General features: G+C 36.9%; 1 protein-coding gene across 1 annotated transcript in view; it reads right to left on the bottom strand.

The window, feature by feature from the left end:
- Positions 1-23,134, bottom strand: part of CNTNAP2 (contactin associated protein 2) — a 1,027,914-nt gene that overhangs the window by 169,630 nt on the left and 835,150 nt on the right. The window contains exon 15 of the mRNA XM_064668935.1: positions 3,609-3,736. Within this exon, the coding sequence (XP_064525005.1) occupies positions 3,609-3,736 (128 nt within the window). The remainder of the gene's footprint in view (positions 1-3,608; positions 3,737-23,134) is intronic.

The following is a 23,134-nucleotide window of genomic DNA, read 5'->3' as shown; positions in this document are numbered from 1 at the left end:
CAAATTCTGTCTTTGTTATAGTGGAAATGGGACAAAAGGAAAATAGACTCAAGGAGAAAAGCAAATCTAGAGCAGAATAGTCAGTCTATTCCCCTCTGGGCTTATAAACAGCAGACTCAAATCAAAATCTTTGGAAGTCCTTGGGAAAAGGATACTCTTAGCAGGTTACAAATATAGGAGCTTTGTGAACATTGGTATTTTCCTAGAGGGAATGAAAAAAAATCTTGAGAAGGTGCCAGAAGTCACAAAAGTAATTTTGATTCAATATGATTATTGATGAAATCTCTGTAACAATAGCCCAAACACAGTAAGCTAAGCTCTTTAGTTTGGTTTCAAAAGAAATTACCAGATCCATTTTTGCAGCCTACATCTACCACCTCAGGCTGAGCTTAGACAGGAAAAAACCCTCAACATACTTGTGTATTTCTCTAAAGGGAGAAGGCTCAAGGTGCCCCTTTGCATTACAGTGAAATAGCATAAAGAGATGGAAAAGGCCTTTCTATTACTGGTTGGCCAAGGCTAAATGCAGGGGGGCTGAGGAGTTCAGGTCCTATTGCATAAGTATTAGTACAACTGCAATAGGTTCTGTAAAGTGATTTTAATCAGTGTCTCTAAGTTACATGAAAAGTAAAGATGATTAATTAGTGGTACTATGTTGGCCTTTTTTTTCTAGATCCTACACAGAACACCCTCACTTGAGGGAAAACAAGAGTAGTTCCCTTCCTTATCCAATATTACTATGGAGTCTCAGGGCTGATTTTCACTGTTTACACTTTTAATTCCAGTTCAAGTTTAGAGGATCTTGCAACTCTGCTGATAAAGTGCCACTGCCATTCTGTAAGTACAATGTTCACACAGCAGTGGTCAGGAAGGACAGCTTTGCTTTAAATCTGGGTAGACTTGACATTTGCTCAAAATCTCTGCTTGATCTTTGGATCATTGCAATACAGTGCCAAAAAGCCCTACCGAATTCATATCCTGGTTATGCACTCGTTCTTCATAAAATTGGATAAATCTTCTTTCCTGGGAGACCATTACTTATAAAAATCATTAGATACTTAGAAAGCATACCTCAGCACTAAGACAGCAAATGGGAAAGAGACATCTTGGATATTTCATCCAAGGCCTCACTTACTGTGATATAAGTTGTCACAGTACTGGCAGATTCTGTGACCACAATGAGAAATTGTTCCAAATAGGTAAATTTTTGTTTGATTGGTTAGGTACTCTTACCTTTTCCACCTTCCTTCTAAGCAGACCAAAAATCTGCATTTCTTTGCCAGTCTTCATTACTATAACTGAATTTCATTTACACATGCAACTGAACTGAACATATGAACTGTGCTGTGACAAGACTCAACATCTCTAGTAGTAATAATGTTGGTTTTGATGCATGTAATACATGAAAAAATGAATCAATTGGTTTGTAGTGTTTGTTCAGTTTTGTGGGGGTTTTTTTGTTTGGTGTTTTTGTTTTTCTTTTTTTTTTTTTAATCCTTTCCCAGAAATTAAACACTTCAGATCTTTCTTCTAATTTTCTTCTAATTTAGAACAAGTGTATAGTTTTAAATTTTAGAAATTTCCCTAGGGCACAAACCTTGTTTTCCAAAAGGTGAGACAGTAGTATTTGGGGTACAGGAGCTGTTGTATATTTTCAAGAAAGAATACAAAGTGAAATGCTTAGTAAATGCACTGAGAATATAAAATGGGAGCTTTTACTAACTGCAAAGGGCTGGGGTTTATATTATCTCCTGTAAGAAAACTTATAAGAGCTTTTTGACAATAATATATGGTCATGGAAATAAATTAAAATTTATTCATAGGCAAAGTTTCTTTGAAACTACAAATCATTTCTGTAAAGTTCATAGAGAAAATTAAATTAATCGGGATGTTAGGAAGACACCCCTTCAGTTTCCCAAATGGCTGTGTCACACAGTCACACTCTAATAAAGGCTATTGCCTGCTCAAATGAGGTTTCATTTATACTAATATTTAGAAATGGCTCACATTTTAGAGACTGATATTTCTGGAAGCGCTCAGATTCAGAATATGAGGAATACAGATGCAAGAAAAATGCTATTTGTTATTTCTTCATCATCAGTTGTAAAAGCCTATGTTTATCAAACATAGCTGAGACACAAACACAAACTGACCTGTGATTAGTCAAATACCCTAAATACAAGCAACAAATAGATGATGTGAAAGCTTGCAAACATCCCATGATATTTGTTTCTGCTCATTAGGCATCAGATTCATAAACAAAAGCTGGAGGGATCATTTGCACAGCCCAGAAAGACCATAAACAGAAAAAGAGGCAAAACGCATTCAGTTCTATCACCAAGCAATGGCCTAAGGTTTTGAGGCACTGGACTGGGACACAGAAAGCTCTCATTTGTACTTGTCCTGCAGGATGACTCTGAGTATGTGATTTCCTCTCAGTTGGGATTAATTACTTTAGCTTAAGGCAGAGATAACGATACTGACCTCCTTTGCAAAGTACTTAGAAACGTGCAGATAGAAAACATGTATCTGTAAAAGGGCAGAAGAGGAAGGACAACCATACTCATCCCTGTTGTGCAGTGTTAGATGCTGCTTAGAGCCAGGTTGTTCTAACCAATCTGCAGGTATTATGCCAACCCTTTCAATATTTCCATCACTGCAATCTTATAGGCTGATTTATAGTACTCTTTACCAGCATCTGCAGATGGGTTTTGTATTCTTTATAGACCATGCAAATATTAGTTATTTTAAATTAAATGAGGCAACTTTCCTTTCTGCACCTCCTATAATGGAATGACCTTCAAACACAGAGGACAAATATAATATGTGTGCCAGCTGCACAAAGCTTAAATTTTTGAAGTGTGATTTAGAAGGGCCTTAAGCTGTTGCTCTGCCTTCGGTGGTGAATTTCACCTCCTGAAATATAAAACAGATTGAACGAAAAGTACAATCCTTCTCACTGCTTCTCAACCTTTTTTTTGTGCGTGAAGTGGAAATTTATCCATTATACTGATTTACTCTACCATCTGCTGATCAGACTGGAGAATATGCATCTTGTATCAGCACTCAGCCTGGAAATCAGAGACTACTACAAAAAACTCCCAGTGCTTTACAAGGAAACATCTAGTCTTGATAGAGTTACCATCTGATAACAATCTTGTCAAAATTTTTATACCTGTAAACAGAGCTTACAGTGGTAAGTTTTGCCATCATGCTACTATTTATATAACATAAGCATAGTTTACAATGATATGCTTAGCAGTGATAGTGACACTGACAAGAGCACCCAACAGAAGCACAGGTGTTGAGAGATATCCTTATGCAATCTGTATTACTGCACATATCTACATAAACCTAGTTGAGTAATCAAAGTTGCTACATTAGCCGTAAAATAAAGACAAATATAAATATCTTAAATGCAAAGATAAGCCACTATATGTGTATTTCATTGACAAAATTTCTCAAATCACATCATGCTTTCATAGGAAAAGGTCTCTTGAGTAGGCAGCCACTTCTCTAAATTTGCATAGGGTGTCTACAAAGTTACCACTATTCAAATTACCTTCTACCCAGGAGTAGAAGAAGTAGAAGAAAATCAGACAACTTACGATCTCCTTGACAGCGCACGGGACCCACAGACACCTTGGCTTCAGACCCAGGCCGGTCAACATCTCCGACGACTACCTGACTCACTGGTAGGTGCTCTTTGTATGACAACATTCCAGTGTCTTTTCTCCTGAATTACACAGAGAGAAAACGAAAGCCACTGTGAAGTGTATTAAATTATTTTCCTTGATTATTATTATTGTTCACCAGTCTAAGCACCAAAAGAATAGGTATGCAACAATTACATCAGTACACTGTTACTCTCTAAAAAGCTGTCTCAAATTACATCAGTTTGACCAGTAACACTGCCTGTTCACTGGAAAAAAAGATGGATAGCATCTACAAGGAACACATTCAGAGTAGCTGCTTGCTTTCTGGTCAATCCTAGACTCATCTGGGCTGAAGTGAGTGCTTGATCACTTTGCTGCAGATCTCCTTGACTTCTGAAAGGGAGAAAAATCTTTATGCATCCTAGAAGTGTATCTGCTTTAATCTAGTTCCTGCCAGTTACTATCCTAACAATACAACCTCTGCATATCAAGCAAACAGTGCTTCCTGTATATTTAACATTTCTATTGTTATGTTAAAAAAAGAGAAATTAAAAACTAATTATCTCAACAGGCTTCTTATCTAGGCCCTGTTATTTCTAATAGTAAGTGTCTAAATTAAAAAAAATCTAAACTTGTGAATCTAACTGTGAGTATACGGCTCAAACCCCATTTTAGTTAGCAAGATCACTAGAATTCAATTTATAGTCATGTCTTAAAGCTCCTCATTTCAACTGCAGCAAGAAACCTAGTGCTTTTCCATGCCTAGACCAAATCACTAGTTACAACTATTACAACATTTTTCCTTTATTATTTCAAGAGCTGAATTCAGCTGGCTTGCTGAATGCTGTTTCTTCCTGACAGAAAATGAAATAAACCAAATTTAATTAGCTACTCTATTTCTCAGCTGTTTTTTTTTTTGTGTGTGTGTGTGTGGTTTTGGTGGTTGTTTTTTTCTTTTTCTTGTTGTTGTTGGTTTATGATCTTTGTTCTGTTTTGTTTGGGCTGGTTTTTGTTTTTTTGGTTTTGTTTTTTTGATAAAAACACGTGCATAGGAAGCTAAACTATCCACATAGGAAAAAATGCCCCATACATAATGTTAGGACTACACTTTTTGGCAAAAAAAAAAGCAAGAGGGAAAAAAAGAAATGCATCTATTTATCTCTTTCCCTTCCCTCCCTCTTTCCTTTTAGCTCTACCCTGCCATGTAATTGAGTATCCAAAGTAAGCAACTTTTTGATCTAAAAAAATCAATTCCTTTGTTCAAAAATACCATAAGATGAAGGATGAATTCAGGATCCAGAAAAGCTAACTAAACCACACAGTATGACTATAACCAGGAACTTGTAATGATTTTGGGAAAATGAAAGTCTTTTTCATCCCTAACTTGGATGACTCCAAGATCTGACTCACTATATTGCTAATAAATGGGCAGCACAGCAGGGATCTGCATGATCTGTGGTAATGATCAGTGTCTTCCAGTAGCACAGTAGTGTTTTCCTGTAGTGTCTTCTGTTATCATCCTTACTGGGTCCATCTGAAGGAATGGAAGGCACGACATTCTTTTTAAAAAAAGCATGACTAAAGTCATTAAGAAAATAACCATCACATTTTCGAACAACAGTTCATCGGAACTTGCGTTTGTTCCCTGTGATGAAGAGAGTAATTAGACATTTAATTACTAGAGTTTTTCAAATAGCAGATGACCGTTTTCCTTAATTTGTATGTTCTTCCCCTTCAGAGAACCTGCCTTTCCCCTTTGTATTATATGACCCTTTGTATTGCAGAGATCATTAACCCTCTTTGCTTGGACACAGCTATACCAGGAGCTATTATGGTGAGGTTGCTACAGGAGATTGCTAGAATGGAAGGAAAATGGAGATCCTGCAGATTGTGCTAGCTCGTAGCACAGTACTTTTCATCCACAGATTGCCATGCCCTTTACAAAGGTATCCTTTTCATCAATTTGGAGACAAGTAATGTAAGAAAAGAAAGATTAAAGGACTTTCCATTTAGGAAAGAAAAAAGTGAATAACAAAGCCAGGTATGTAGACCTAATCTTCATTGCTGTTAAAGACTGCATCCATGGGACCCACTCCCTTCTAATAGAGGATAAATGTAGGTCATCACTTTACTCTTTCTGAGGTTTTCCTCTGAGACTGGCTTTCTCTGCTGATTTTTGCTCTTTCAAAAAATGCTTTAAAGTTGGACATACCTATTTAAAATAAGGAATTCTTCAAAGAATGGTAAAAAGAAAACTATTGGCATTTCTCTTCTTTCTTTCCTTTCTCACAAAAAGAGTTAATATTTCAGGTCCAAATAAGGATGTTAAAGGGCAGCACTTTTCCTGTCACCAATAGCTTTAACCTTCTTTGAAGGAAAAAAAAAGGAGCAGTAACAATTTGCTCCCTCTTTTCTGAACACGTTTCTACTCATTTTAATATTTTACTTATGCACTTAGTGATATGGTCACTTTAAAACTATTACCATGCCAATAAAACTAAATGTCAGAGTTCTTTTCAGAAATAGCTTTAATTTTTGGTAATTGCTTACTTGTCTCATCACTATAGTGAATGCATTTTACCCTGGTCTGAAACTATTGGGGGCTAGGATACTGGACTAAGAGTTGAGAGAAATGTGTTTTCTTTTCTCCAGCAGAACCTTCTTTCCCTCTTAACAAAAGTGGGACAATGATAATTTTTGGTCCACACATGCACCAATAAGATAAATAGATTCAGAGACTGAATGGCTCTGTTATGCTTTTCTAAGGTGTTTGTAGTTCCTCTGGACATACTAATCAGTGCTCACAAAGTCAAAAAAGTTTTAAACCAAAGGCTGGTTATTATACTTGACTTTGTACTACACACTTAGAAATAATCACAGCTGGAACACTCAACTCCTGCAAGTGATAATGCTTCTGCCGGTATTTAAAGACTTTGCACATTAAGAGGGTGGAGAAAGTCTCTGAAGTTTTTCCTCACCAAAGAAAATCCCCTCAAGAGAATAAAGATTGAATTCAGAGTGTGTCATATTCCTATTAATAGCCAAATGGGAGATGAATGAATCTGATCAAATCCTGTAATTATTACCAGGAGATATTGATGAAATCTCAGTGTAATTTTCTATTCCTAATTTCTTTTCCTATATATAACAGTCTGCAAAGTGCTTCAGGGTGCCTTTGAATGAAAATAGCAGATATTAGTGGGAGATTTATCATTGTTTTGATTATGATCATCTACTTACTGTTTATAAGCAATCTCTGGCATGTAAAAAAGAAATACATTATGCATATATCAGCAAATGACATATCCAAAGTAACGATAAGATTCTGTATCACTATTAATTTGTTTATATAACAATTTAATACAACCAGACTTCTGATACTGCAGTAATTTGTCTTCTCTGATTTTCTTAGGCATCATTTAATTATCAGTCCAGGCCTACAAAGAACAAATAAAGAACATACTACAGGTAGGAATGGACTCAGTTTTAAAAGATATGGTTTAGTTAGTTGGGGAACTGAAATTGTTTTGAGAATGCAAATAAAACACCTACTGGATTGAAACTGTAGTGTTAAACACATATTATTTAGTTATTAGCAGAGGTTTGAAGAACACAAACTACCAAATGTGCCCATTTCAAGTATATAATTGTCCACCTCTCACAAGACCCAGTTTTTTACTTCGCAAGCACCGCTGTGGTAATCCCTGCATTTCCATAATCTGAATAAGGAGTTTGGTCCAGCTACTGTCTGCAAATGAATGCCTGTAAAAAACACTGTGAAGGATACAGATGTGTCAAGTATTGGTATTTTCTCTCTTCCAAAAATATCTGGCAGGAATTTTATTTATATTAAAACTGCTAGGAAGAACTAATATTACAGATAATTTTATGAACAATGCAAGTTTGGCATCAGATTTAATAATCTGGAATTGAGTTACTTGGAAATATACAAGCTCTAATTAACAGGATTAAAAACAAGGGCAAACAAAAGCTAGGATTAAAGCAGAACTCTTGAAATATTTTGATAAAGTTTTGCTAACTTATTAACATACATACTATGAAGTATAAAAGCCATACTTTTAGATTCACCTTGTACCCAGGGCCATGCTCTTTGGAATTATAAACTGCCAACCATAAACTCTAGGGCAAAAGTTTTTATTTCAACTTGATTTTGCTGTTCTCAGGGATTATTACAGTTCTCTTGTCCCTTTCTCATGTCTTGTCACCTCAGATACCTTTATATGTTAAACTGGAGCTAATGACTCACCCTTGATTTGTCTGACAAGGGGTGTTATGGAAAATTTCTCATTACTATACAGGGTCATAAAAACTGAAAGAAGGTCATAACTCAATGTAAAGGGGTTTTGTTTGTTTGGTGGGTTTTTTTGTTTTGTCTTGTTTTGTATTGTATTGTTTCTTTTTTTTTAACACACCAGCATTGGACAGGATAAGATCCTATGAAATATGTTGTTTCTAACAGCAAAAGGAGAAACTTTTACACTTAAGACTGATCTTAACGCAGTTAAACTTCTTGTCTAGCACACATAAATTTTTTTTCCTCGTGAGAGCACTCACCCTCTGAAAATCTAAACAATTTGGTGAAAGACCATCTAATCCCAGCACCCAAATTACTATCATAAATCCATACTTTGAATTCTATTAGTAAAGATCAATTATACCAAAGATATAAGGCTGATGGTTCAGCATGCATAAGTAATCACTGTTTAGAAATTACAAAGGATTAAATACACTAGATTAAATTAATTTAATAAACAAGCACCATATTCACCAATAGTTCCACCAGAAGAATGACAAACAAATTTAAGACACCCTCAATGACAATGGACAAAAAATTTCCATTTAGCATGAGTTGCTTAAGTTACTTTATGAACTCCAAAGCTTCTTTGAAAAAGTAAGCAGTTTAAATTAGCCATTTAGAGACATGTTTAATTCACGCTTTCTTCCTGGGATTGAGACTTAGATCTCCTTTTTCACTTTACCCAGTCTATCCATTCTCTGACCTCTAATATGAATAAACTTTAAAATTTAAAACATTAGGAAATAAATTTACTCACCTCTCAAATCTCATAAACCCATAACACAAATCCTCACAATGAAATGGACAATAATTTAAATAATTATAAACATTATACGTAGATTATATGCTTTAACAGTGATTAGACAATGATTACTTTGTAAAGCATACAGTCTATAATTCAAAAGCTTGCTAATGTCTATTTTGAAAAAGTTTATAACATCTTGATTTTTTTAAACAAAAACCTTAAAACATTCCAAGTCTTCTAAACTCAGTGTCTAAAAATCATTGACCAGGCATGTGGGATTGAAGTGAACAATTTAAGGTGCCTGAAGCTGAAACTGTATCCCCATGAAATTTGTTTAAGCAGTTTGGTGAGAGTTTCTGAGTTAAGAAGTTGACAGGAAGTCTGCTCCATTTCTTCCCTTTTCTCTGTTCCGCAAGAGATGAGACACAGAAACCTCTTGTGAAGGAACCTTGAGGACCAGAAGATATGCCAATGCTAACATGACACTTCCCAATTCCATGTGTACCAGGGATATGAAGTGAGATACAGTGAGAAATTGGTAAGAAATGTGTCTCATTTAAAAAATCCATCAGGAAGGAGATTGAGATAATTGAAACTGGCTCTATAGGTTCTCTTGTCTGAAAGAACTTCTTGACTTTCCTCTCAAATAGGAGTTTGTAAGAAACTGAATAACCACAGCAAAAGGTGAATAATGGACATAGCAAATGGAGTTCTGATTTCTTTTGAACAATATGGATCAATTTCAGGGAAAAATCTGCCTTTTCTGAGTATTTGCTCATACTCTCCTTTCAACAAAACAATGGAGACAGAAAGTGTCTCCTTCAAGCAGAGCAGTTCCTCTTACAAACTTCATTTCTTTAGTGTTCTTTCCAAGAAATAAAAGAAATCTAGAGATCTCTTCTTCTGAGGTACAGAAACTCCTCTGACTTGACTGTTAATTTTTCTTATTTCTATATCAAGATATTTTAAGAATGAAGTCTAGGAATCTTACCATACTGTAATTGATCTTTGCATCTGTCAGCAATTTCATTAATTTTCTGTCTCATTTTCAATTTTTTTAAAGTAAGTCAGGGAACATAGGTGACATGCCCTTTAGGAGAAAGGCTGAATTGGGATGCCCCTTCCACTTTGTGTGATTACAGAGACAAGATTACTTGGGATTCAGCTGAAGCCAAGTAAAGAAAGTCCTCCTGTGAATGTAGAGCTGAAAACAGATGATATGGGAATTTTCTAAGGAAAATTGACATTGGAAAGGGCAGACAGCTTGCTCAAACAAATTTTTTTTTTGTTAGTTCAATTTAATTTAGCATTTAAAACCAGTATGATACTTTGATCTCAAAATATTTTAAATTTGAAAGTTCTTTTGAAAAATAATTTTTTATAAAAGTATTAAAAATAACCTGCAATTAACAATGCCAAAAAAGCTTTCTAGTCATTCTTATAAAGTTTTAAATGCTTTTTCCATAGAGAAATAAGAAAATTCTGTTCTGAACAGGTGTAATCAATTGAAGGACAATAAAATAAATGTGCTATTCAGCTATTCAATATGGCCCAGAAAGTTAAATGTCTGTCTTCCTATATCACTTTGACAAAGAGAAACCTGCATTTATTCCATGATCCATTCACAGATGCTGAACCTTCCCATGAAACAGAAAGCTATCTTAGCTCTGAGGGATGAAAATCATGAAGAATGTTACTGACTATTACCACCTGTTTCAAAAATTATCTAATTTTAAACACTAAGCATTTTAATCATACTTTTCTACATCTGAATGCACTATAGTAATGGTAACATTTTACTGTGTGCACACTAGAAGCAGTAATCTAACAAAATGCGTGTTTTTAATATCTGCAGTTCTGAATATACTGTTGCAAGATCTATGCAGATAAATTATTAATTCTTTGCAATTATCTCTTCTACTGACTAGCCACAAGCCTTTGGATCATATCCTATCAACAATCAGACCAAATATATTTCTGGCAGGACTTTTAAGGCACAAGGATCTGTATTGGAAGAAATATTAAAAATCTCAGAGCAGCAGCTCGGAGGCTTCATTTCTTGGAGTTCTTGACAACTTTGACAGTTTTATTTTGTATGACTGAAAGACCTAAAAAAAATAATTGACTATGGCATGACAAAATAACAGATGACTATAATTAATTCTAACTTCAGCCCCTATATGCCTGTTGAGTTCAATAAGGTACTGAAGTGCACAACTTAGTGTTGAATTTGGTCCAGAAAACTGAAAGCACGGGACTTACTGCATCTAGAAAATTTCAGTAAAACCCAATTGTATAAACATCTACCATTACTCCTACCCTTTCACCAGAACTTCCTATAGTGTTCATCTTTACATCACATCTGTGCTCATACCTCATACAACCAATCTATGCCTCACATACAGGCACCATGGGGAACATAAGGTGACTTAGGTCATGTCTTCAGTTGCTTGTGTAGTTTTGACACCAAATATTTTGGGAAAAGATTTATATTGATCATACCTTGGAGAAGCTGAGGGAGCTGGGGGTGTTTAGCCTGGAGAACAAGAGGCTTGGGGAGACTACCACTTTCTACAACTATCTGAAAGGAGGTTGTAGCAAGGTGGGTGTAGGTCTCTTCTTCCAATTAACAAGCTTTAGGACAAGAGAAAATGGCCTCAAATTGCATCAGAGGAGGTTTAGATTGGAGACCAGGAAAAATTTCTTCACAAAAAGCATTGCCAAATACTTGAACAGGCTGGTGGAGCCACCATCCCTGAAGGTATACAAAAGATATGTAGATGTGACGCTTAGGGAAACAGTCTAGGAGTGGACTTGGCAGTGTTAGGTTAATGGTTGGACTTGATGTTAAAGGTCTTTTCTAACCTAAAGGATTCTATGGTTCTATATGTAGGTTAGTTCTGTCTTTGAAATTTGTATCTCCTGGTAAGCATTTTTCATGCTTATCCTCCCTTTTGTCTTTTTATGTCAAACTATTTTTTCATTTGGGCTTGTTTATTCTTAATATATCTGAGTCCTTTTAGTCTTACTTTTGGGCTTCTGTATAATAGTTTGTTAGTAAATCTAAAGCTGTCTTACATGAAAAATGTTGTATTCAGGTGCGTTGGATTCTGCTCTGTGTAAAAAATTACACATCCTATTTCCATATCACAGGTGACATTTTGGATGAGGAAGAAAAATTAAGTTACTTGCTAGACATCACACAGAAAAAAAAGCATGCCAGCAGCCTTCTTCTAAATAATAAACTATCTAAGTAGCTCATAAAAAGACAAAATGTGGGAAAAGAAGTAATGTCACATACTATTAAGATTCCAAGTTACTATCTGGCTATTTACTTCCTTTCTGTAAAAAGCATATCTCTACTGATTTTTAAAAAAACTTAGATATTTGAGCCTTTTTTTACAGTAAGGTCTCTCTATTCTGTCTGACCTCAATGTTTAATTGTACCAACCACAATATATCTTACTTTCTGTATCTATAATCACTTTGCATTCTTATTTCACATAATCTGTTAACTCTGCCCCCTTAGAAGACCTCAGTTTCAGTCCTTGGAGAACTAAACTATAGTACAACTTTTGTCTCCAGCCTGAGCCCCGGAAGATTGCTTCCCATTTTACTTTCATGGGTGTGTGGAAGAAGGCAAATCCCCAACAGTGATGCTTCTCTTAAAGTGGCACTTACCCCATCAGCTCAGATGATTAGTTTTATTAAGCCTTTCTTACATACCACATAGCTTGTATATCTGTAGCTCGTTACTCCACATGAGGATTTCTTAACCTACTGCTGTTTGAAGCTGGAATCAGTGACTCTACAAATTATTATATTTTCTTTCTTCTTATCTAATATACGGAAAAGTTATTTCTAGCTGAAAAACGATTAGTAAAAGTAGTCTAAAAATTATTTCTGCATCAGATTCATGTTTTTTTTTATGTTGTTCTCATCATTTGGTAGATCCTTTAAATGATCCTGGAACTGGCAAGTAGATGGGGACTGAACAGCTATTTCAAACATCAAACCATGCCAAAAACAAATGGAAAAAGAAATTTGTAACAACCATTGCTAAAAAAAACCAAGCAAAACCAAAACAAAACCTTAAAGGATTATCTCCAAAGTGTGCTGTAAACACAAAGAATGATGTTTCTACATCTACTAAGGAAGGAAAGTGGGGTCTATTATCGTGAAAGTCCTCTAGTTAGAAGAAGAATTAAATATCCCAGTATAAAACATTTTAAATGTACCCCCATTCATCAGAAATAATTATCTGAAACTAAACGGTCCAAGATGCTCAAGCACATTTAAAGCAATGGTGCAGCATAGAGGTAATTAACAGACGTCTTTATTCATTCTGTAAACACTTGGCTGTCAAGCACAAGCAAAATATGGATACTTTCCCTCTGCTTGTAAACACACACATATGTATTTCTCAGAATTGATTTAATTTCAATTAGGCTTCTTTTGTAGTGCTCTTGCTAAAAAGACAGATGACCTTTTTGCAAGGATATGCAAATTTACCCAAGAGATTAATTTCTTTATGACCTTTTTGTGTTTTTTATGGCACTGTTACCTCTTGTCTGTGTGTGTATTTATCCATACATACTTATTACAGTACAGTAACAGGGGAAATGAGAAAGGATACTACACAAGGTACTTAGTGAAGTTTTAAAAAAATGTGTAATTCCTGCCATGGGCTCAACTGTGTCACCTCCACAGGCAGCTGGGTTCTGCAGGACTGTACCTAGAGATGCTCTCACTGCATTTACTCACAGTATTACAAGAAAACTGAGTGACAGAGATTAGGATTTGAGCTACAGGGAAGGCATGGTATACCATACTTTGTGCTAAATATTAGGCCAAATGGAGATGCCCTTGTTTAGAAAAATCTGTTTTGCTATGAGGACTGTCATCATCGTGGCTAGGCTTCACAAACAAAGATTTGGGGAGGGCTCTACCCTTGTTTGTTACAAGCACGTTGGTGCCTAAAAAGGCCAGTACGAGACAGGCACATCTGGTTGCAAAAGGCACAGCAGAAAGACTCCTTAGGTGGTATATTCTGCAAGGCACAGAATATTCTTTCTGTGTTGTCTTTTCTCCTCAAGAGTGATCCTGCGTGCGTTCTCAAAGGAAGCAGCAGCATTATAGGTAGTGTGTCTCCAGACCTCCCGATTGGAGGCCAGAGTAGACCAGTTATGTTGATCAGTATGGCCAAGGCTGAGATGTTGTTTCAGGGAGTCCTGGAATCTTCTCTTTGGGGCTCCTCTCTTGGGGTAGCCGGTGGCAAGTTCACCATAAAGCAAGATCTTAGGGAGGGGGTGATCTTTCATCCTTGAGATGTGCCCTGCCCAGCTCAGCTGTGTTCTCAGCAACATGGCCTCAATACTTGTGATTGCTGCTTGTTCTAGAACAGATGTATTGGTCACATAGTCTGACCAGTGGATGTTTAGGATTGTACGGAGGCAGCGTTGATGGAAGCGTTCTAGGAGTCGCAGGTGGTGGTGGTAGATGACCCATGATTCAGATCCATATAAAAGAGTAGACAGCACTATGGCTCTGTAAACACTGATCTTTGTACTTTTCTTCAAGTGTTTATTTCGCCAAACTCTTTTATGAAGCTTTCCGAAGGCACTATATGCCTTTGCTAACCTGTTGTCTGTCTCTCTGTCAATCTTACCATCTGAGGAGATGAGGCTACCTAGGTAATTAAAGTGCTGGACTGATTTGAGCTCTGATTGGCCAATGGTGATATGGGGATGATGGAAGACTTCCCGAGGAGCAGGTTAATAGAGAACTTCTGTCTTCTTCAAGCTGACTTCCAGCCCAAAGAGCTCAGCAGCCTCTGCAAAGCGGACATGGCCCCCATGTTTCCAGACTTCAGGTGGAATTCCATCAACCACAGCTGCCTTGCCAATTTTCACCTGCTGTATGGCCTTAAGGGTTTCTCCTAAAGTGGAGGCAATATCCAATTCATACTTCACTGGTTGCTGTGTGATGTGTTGAATAGCTGAGTCTTGGACTACACGGTTAGTACTGAAAAGAGTCTGAAAGTGTTCAGACCATCAATTCAGAATGGAGGTTTTATCTGTCAGAAGTGTTTGACCATCAGTGCTGAGTAGAGGACTTTGGACTTGGTATGTAGGCCCGTATGCTGTTTTCAGGGCTTCATAGAATCCTCTGTGATCACCTGTGTCTGTGCATAGTTGAGTTTTTTCAGCTAGATGATCCACCACTTGTTCTGGATGTCACGGAGTTTCTGTTGGAGCTTGCTGCATGCGAGACGAAAGGCTGCTTTTCTTACATGACAGGATGGCAGTGCAAGGTGTGCTTGGTGGGCGGTTCTCTTCTTCCTCAACAATTTCTGGATTTCTTGATTGTTTTCATCAAACCAGTCCTTGTTCTTCTTGAGGGAGAACCCTAAGGATTCTTCAGAGGATTGCAAGATGCTGTTTTTAATATGGATCCAAAGTGTTTCAGGAGAGGCATGGAATAGCTTTTGAGCCTAGTTTGAAGATTTGCCTGGAACGAGGACTGCAAAATGGCAGGTATTTGTTTAGCATTTTGTTGGCCACACATATATAGGATTAGTGACCTATTCATTAGCCAGATTGCTTTACTATATTGCTGTGATGGGTTTCTATTATCCCTTCTATTAGCCTTTAAACTCAGCTTTCCTTACATTACACATCACCACTTTTTCCTCAAAAAAAGGCTGATACAAAGGCATCAGAACTCACCATTCATTTCCTAACACAGTTCCATCTGAGTTCAGCCTGTCTTTTCCTACCGCAATACTTGATGAACTCTCCCAAGGTTTTTTACTACAGTCTGCTGTGACAGACCAGACTGCATGGACTGAAATGGCTTTGGGCCACAGTTTTCTAACAACGTGTGACAATATGGTCATGAACAAAGGAGTCTGATGATGAGGTGAGTGAGAATTCCCAATTACCCCTCCATCTTGTCTACAAGAATGGTGCTTTTCAGGTCTCCAAGCAATCCTTTGGGAACTTCATGGGGAAGCTGATCCCGAAGCAACCTCATTGTGCTTCTCTGATATTTCAGACTGCAACATTTTTTATCAGCACTAGGTGAAGACACAAATTAAAATATAATATGATATAGGTCCAAAGGCCTAGGGCTCAGAGTATTTGTAGGTGGTGCACCAAGAGCCTTGACAAAGTTATGCTGAATAACTATGTTAATTTGCCAAATGTTGATGAATCTTTTTTTTTCTGACAGCTTAAATGTAATTTACTGTGGATGCTTCTTGCCTTAAAATAAGGCTATGAGATAAAAGTTGCCTCATGAATGTAGGGATACCAAGAAGCCTATCACTTCCACCTATAAGCAAAGACTATGTAGGCAACATAGAAAAAGGTTGCAGTCACTGAGGACAGCTCTCTCCTACTGCAGGCAGCTGCATCACATAATCTTCTGCAGAATCTGAACGTGTCTGTACTGGTTTTATCCTGGAGGGAACTATTTTTTTTTTGCAGTAGCTTCTATGGTGTTACGTTTTGGATTTGTGACCAAAACAGTATAACGCAGGGATGTTTTTGTTATTGCTCATCAGTGCTTACAGAGGCAAGGCCTTTCATGCTTCTCACATCATCCATCTAGCAAGTGGGCTGGGGTGCACATGAAGTTGGGAGGAGACACATCTGGGACAGCTAACCCCAACCAACCAAAGGGATATTCCATACCATATGGCATTGCACTCAGCAATGTGGGGAAGAAGGGAGAAGGGGATAGTGTTCAGTCATTACACATGACAGAGCCTTGCTTTCCTGGGTCTTCCTGCCCTTTGGAAGTGGTGAATGAGTTTCTTACTTTGCTTTACTCAAGCATGCAGCTTTTGCTTTACCTGTTAAACTGACATTATCTCAACCCATAAGATTTTGGACTTTTCCAATTCTTTCCTTCATCTCAGTGAGCCAACTGCTGTGTGGAACTTAAGAGCCTCCTGGGGTTAAACAACAATATCCAAAATTAGTAAGAATTTGTCTGTTCTTCCCCAATACTCTTATCTGAACTGCATTCTTCATTGAAAATGTTACGTGGGGCACAGTGCTTACAACATCCATTTATGGATCTGTTTTCCATGAATCTGTTAAATCTTTTCCTGAACCTACTAATGTCTGCTTGCACAGCCTCCTCTGGCAGCAAGTTCCAGAAGTTTATTAGTGTCTGTGTAAAGTAGGACATTTTGCCCATCTGTTTTAAGCAGGTCTTATACCAGATAACAGGCCGGTAGTATTATTTAATCACCTTTTCCAACACTACCAGCAGATTTTATTTTATTATCTTTATACTTGCCTGTTTGCCTGGAAATTTGATTTTTCTTAATTTTCATTTGGCTTTGATTTGTCTTAAATAATTTATGAAAATAAATATATATATGCTCAGGTTTCAGTAAAGGTGACTATATAACTTAAACAACAGCTCCAAGTCATAATTCAAGAAAGATTTTGTTTACCTCAATCTACATTTAACATAATCTGGTAAACAACTTCCACTTGACCAAAAGTCATGCAAAAGATAGTACTTGTGATAAACAACTACACCTTACTAGCTGTCCTGAGATATTGCTTTAGATAGAACCATTTCTTCTCAGTAAAACATTTCTTCTTCTTCAGTGAAATATGAAAAATAAGCCATCTGAATCCCATAAAGAAGCTTACTCGTAAAGTCATGCTTCTAGTGTAAAGAATCCATGTAGCATTTTAATTTCAATTTAAAGACTGTTGGAAGCAATTTGAGATAAAAATGCAACAAATTACCTTGGACCTGATTTACAAAGTCTCCATTGCATACTCAGACAGCTCTTAGAGACTTTGCAGGGTCTCCAGGGATCCTTTTTCCTACATGTAGCCATTTTCATAAATATAGTATTCTGCACGTGAACTGGTGGCAGGGGAAAGAAAAATAGCTGGAGAATGGGACAGGGGGAAGGGGAGGGCATGTGGAGAGAGTTGCAACTGAGACAAATTGTCTAGCCATGATTAATTACAGACAAGTAGTAATTTGGAAAGCTTGGGGCACTCCTTCATTATACAACACACACATACAAACCCCAAACCAGGAGGGAAACATGAATAGTAACTAAGATAAACCCACACCTAGTGCATGATATTAAAACAATTTATAGAATTTAAGCGTCTTTTACAAGCCTAAGTACAGGAAAAAATAAGTAAAACAGTCTACCTTTTCTTTAGGTATTAGAACCATTACCTTTTTGCTCTATTTTCAGACTTTATGTATGAAAGGGTATTTGATTGCTTTGAGTGTTTATCACAGATAGTGCAGGCAATCTTCCTCTTGACAGTAAAATAATGCCCTATGCATATAACAACAGTCCCCAAGCAAAAATAATACTGCAGGTGAGTCTTGCCTATTGTTTTTTTCTTCTTTTTCTTTACCAGATCTTTTGCAGTGGTAAGAATCTGCTATGGGGCAAAATGAGAAAAGGATAAAGAATGATTCTTCCTTCAAATGCTAAAGTTTTTCTACTACCTTAGTGATGAACTGACAAGATATTTTGATTAGTCTCTCTGAAGAAAATATCCCCATCAAGTCTGGGACCTGATACAAAAAATATATCTTCAGGGCTTCAGTTTCTCTCTTCCCCAAAACCCTCCCACTCTCCCTCCCGTATGATTATTTTCACTCTTCCCCTTATACATATATATGTCCTGGTACACCAAAGAACAAAGTGAAAACAGATAAACAGGTATAACTTTTGTTTACGTTGGAGGCTTAACACCTTCGACTTGATGGACTCCCTTGTGATTGTTTTAGCTAAAATATGACTGCTAATAGTAATAACAGCCAAGCATACACTTCTGTCTTCATCTACTCTATAACACAGGTTGTCATGGATTTTAGATGTCTTCTACATATGACTGCACTGATTCAGAAATAAAAATGTCATGGGAATCCAACAATTTAAGAGAAAAGAAAAGCACTCTCTTCAAGACCTAAGCAGTGTCAGGTACTGAGTGAAATACATTGTGCTGGTCAGCATTGGGGTGATTTCATCTTCATAGCATGGCACTGAGGGCAGAGTCATTACTCTTTAAGTTGGCCCAGAAATAAAAGGAGGAGGAAAAGGAGAAAATAATTGGCAGCTGAAAGTTCTGCAGTGCACAGTGCTCAGTGTACTCTGCCCTTATCTGACAAGCTGTGGCATTAAGGTCATTTGCTGTAAAGCTAAGACCAAAAGCTTTTCATTCAGGCTAAAAACTCTGCATCTTTCTAGGCAAGACATAGTAGACATTTTTGTTCTTGCTCACTCGACTTGTCACTGACACTAATCATGAAGTTTAATAACAAAAACAATACATATATGCTGGAAATAATATTCAAATCATCTCTATTGTAGAATTAAAAATCACATATCTGCATTTTCACCTGCTAATTCATAAACGTCTCAGAAATTTCTTAGAATTCTGCAAAAAAGATAAGATGTTTCCAACAATTGAAGAACATGCCAGAGAATAATAATTAAAGATACCTAGTTGTGATAATTTTTTTCAGTGCCACTGTTGAGTGATTCTCTAACTTAAAAAGATCTGAATGAGAGCATCAGTCTGTGAGTGGTTGGAACTGAAGTCAGCTGAACACAAGAAAGCCTGAACAGCAACACTCAGAAGTGACACTGGCAGCAGGATGAACACGCTTTTTGTCTCATAGTGATTTACAGAGCAAATTAATAAAAACTCCTTTTCATCTCTCTCCCCTTTAGGTTAATTCACTACTGCTAATAATGAGTGATGAATGAACCTGAAGTCAAATGGGAATCATCTTCATCCTTAGCAGGTTGCTAGAGCTTGACCATTTTCACATTTACAGCAAGGTAAAAGACTCTGCTCATGATGCACGAAGCAGTACAGATCCCTGTTTCCTCATTCTTAGCTATGCTAGTTTTGTATTGATTGCAGGATGAAAAATCATAGTAACTGCACAAAGAGTTCACAGGACTGAATAAATAACACCGAGTAAGAAGGGAGTATTTTAACAAAGACAAGGCATGTTGCCAAAGAGTTATTTCATGTCACATAAAAGTCCACATCTTCCACATATTTTCAGTTTTGGAGAAAGTTACGACTTTGTTTCTCAGATGTTTGGTCACTGCCATGAGCCATAAGCATTAAAGGAAATGCTTTCTTTACTGTCAGTGAGTGGGATGACAGCTAAACTCCAAGTGGTTATAAACAAGGCCAGAATGAAGTCTCTAAGATGAATAATACAGAAGGGAAAAGAGAGAAAACAGAAGCCAAATTTACATGTTTCATAATTCATTTCAATGAATAAGTTTCATGATTCACTGAATCCTGAAACTTCTAATCCCATTAACGTGTATTAGTACAGGTTGCCAATCTGTCAGTTCCTATGAGCTACAGACATGTGGCTGTTGTCAGTACTTGCATGGAACATCTCTAAAGGAGAAAGAGCAATCTGGGTGATCCTAGGTTTTCATGGATCTTGGACTAGAGCTGCCAGATCATTAGAAATACAACACAAACATTAGGGGCAACTCCAGGCAGCAGGTATTGTCTGTCCTTCAAAGTCTACATAAAAGCAGTAGCCTGAACACTTATTGTACAAGAGTTGCTATGCCCTTCATCTGCCCTTAAAATAACTTTTAGATCACTCAATCCAGTTTTATGTACATATTTACTGTAGTAAATGTACAGCACTGAGCTAAAAACCAGTCCTTTTGTGTTTGTAGACAGCCTTGTCTAATAGAATCCTGGTCTGTGTCTAAGAGTCCTACTATGGTACCAAGGCACAAGCAAAAGAGAATTTGAAAGGCACTACTTAGCACACCTGTAGCATGGCCAAGCGCTCCAGTTTAAAAATTTCTGTCTCCCAAACTTTTTATCTCTTGTTATCAGTAACAAAACCAAGCTTTTCTTGCGGAAGAAACAAAAAGGAGGAATGCATAATGGACAAGCATAAGGTATATATAGTTTCTATAAGTGGAAACATAGAACGGGTTATAAAAATAAGAGGACAGAATTCACTTAATGTTCAGCATACAATCTCTCTTTCAATATTGCACACCAGTTACATCTGATGAGCACAGATGAGAAATGCAGAACAGACAGCAGCCTATTTAATAGCCAGTCACTTGCTCCTTTTCCCTACCAGAGTAGTTTTAATGGTCAAATTATAACTAGAAGAAATGAACTTACTGGCTTCTGGCTATCTGTTTTTCTGTTGGTGAAAGTTTCAGCTCAAATCTACCAATCATTTGAAAAGAAGTGCTACCAGCTGTATTAAACCTAGCATTTCCTGAGGTCTGAATGCTTGACTTTCTGTCTTTAGTGTCCCTCTTCATGAAGATTTTTATTCTGTGTCATTACGTACTGTCACACTGCTAAATTTTGATTGACTGGAAATATATTAACATTAGATGCTGATGTCAGTGTACAAAGGAACTTTGCAAGGTAACCCTGAAAAACCTACAAAAGGCTGTCTGGATTTGTAGGAGTACAAGAAAAACAACCATATGAAGTACTGCAATTTGTCAGCTAAGCTTCACTGTCTCCATCCATAAAACTAATTTGTGCCTTAAGCATAACTAAAAAATAAATTTTGGTATTTCAACTTTTATTCAATTAAGAGATGTAATTACTGCACACGAACACAACATAAAACACAATTAATTAATGTGTTTTCTGGTCTGTCATTTCAAAGGTGGCCTTTAAGCTCTGCAAAAATGTTGAATTACAGTTTCCAAAGTGGGGTGGTGATGCCTCAGAGTTTTTGATTTTTTAATTTTTATAGATTTTAGAAGTAGTTATATAGTGGATGTAGATTTTAACATATCAGTATTTTCAGTAAAAGTAACTACAGCAGCACATAACTCAGGAATCATTTCCACGCTGAAGTCACCATTATCCTCTGACAAAGCGCCGACATTCTCTACCAGTATAATTAACATGCAATCTCTTACTGTCTTTTACTGTATTATATCCCTTACCCTGTAGCATAATGTTTACACATATCAAACCTCATCCCATATCAATCCCTCAAAATTCCACTAGCTGTTCAGTCTTCTTTTTGAGGTAGAATTGTAGAAAAACACCTTAAGGCCTGCACCAGGAGACATAACGACTTTCAAGCCCAGAAGTTTGGAGGAACTCCAAGGACTGTGCCTGCTCCGAGGAGGATGAAGATGATGAAGGAGGGGTCCCAAACTCCCCCAAACTCAATTTCCAAAGGGGTGTGCCAGGGGTGGAATAGGGCAGAACTGGGGGGTGGACAGAATTGGGATTGGATGGACATTGTTATAAAACCATAGAACCAGTGTCCGGGTACACACGCAGGGGTATGTATTCCTGGGGCCTGAGGGCTCATTAAAAGCTTCTGCTCTTCTTATCTCCTACACTAAGTTGCCCTGGAGTCTTTTTTTTTTCCTCAGTCTTTAGGCAACAGTGGCTTAATTCTACAAAATTTCCTCAATTTCTAGGAAATTGTGGTTCATCATCTTTATCAGATGTGAGGCAAAAAAGCAGGACATCACAAATCTTACTAGATTTTTTCTGTTAATTTTTTTCTTTTCTGGTTTCATATAATGCAATGCATTTTCTTGTTAAATACAGGTCTCTATTTTAGCAAAAGGTCTGTTTCGCGAGTTACTGTTTAAATAGATGGTTACCTTATATAAAGATTTTTGTATGTTGTCAATCTGTCTGGTTAAATCGGAAATTTTTCATGTAGTTATAGATATAGATATAAATAGATGTATATGTATATATAGGGTGTTTCTAGTCATGCAAGTTCCTCAATACAACTTTTATAGTCTTTCTAGTCCTTTTAGATATAATCATATTTGTTCGGTTTTACATTTTCAAGATTTCACTATATAATGCTACAAATAGTAACTAATTGAAAGCAAATGTAGTCAAGTAAAGCCAACAATAAGTTCTCAGTTTGGTTTTGGTTTTTTGTTTTTTACAGAGAATGTATAACCTAGGCACTTCTGATCATATAGCACCTCTGAGGAAAGTCCAGTTGCTGCCTACATAGGAAAGTAACCGAAAAAATATCCAAAGACATTGTTATCAGCCTCTGATAAAGGACAGGAGAAGCCAGTGTCATGTAACTAGCCAGTTCTTTCTGCATCAGCAGCTCTGTTACTGAGAGCACACAAGGATGAAGGACAGATGGATTTTCAGAAGTGCCTAAGGGAGTCAGGAACTGAAATATCAATGATTTCGATGGTAATTAGTACATACTAAACTTAAGCCTTGGTGTCTACCTATAGCTCTAAGAGGCTTTAATATCCTGTTATATCTGGCTGTAAATGACCTACCTGTCACTGCCACAGCCTCAGGCTGGCATTTCAAGATCCACCATATGCCTGTCAGTCAAACAAGTCATGTCATTTTGAGGTCTGTTTAGTCATCTTTT

Source organism: Pseudopipra pipra, chromosome 1, assembly GCF_036250125.1.
Source record: "Pseudopipra pipra isolate bDixPip1 chromosome 1, bDixPip1.hap1, whole genome shotgun sequence".
Lineage (NCBI taxonomy): Eukaryota > Metazoa > Chordata > Aves > Passeriformes > Pipridae > Pseudopipra > Pseudopipra pipra.
Note: the sequence above shows the minus strand (reverse complement) of the source record. Positions and strands in the feature narration are given on the sequence as shown.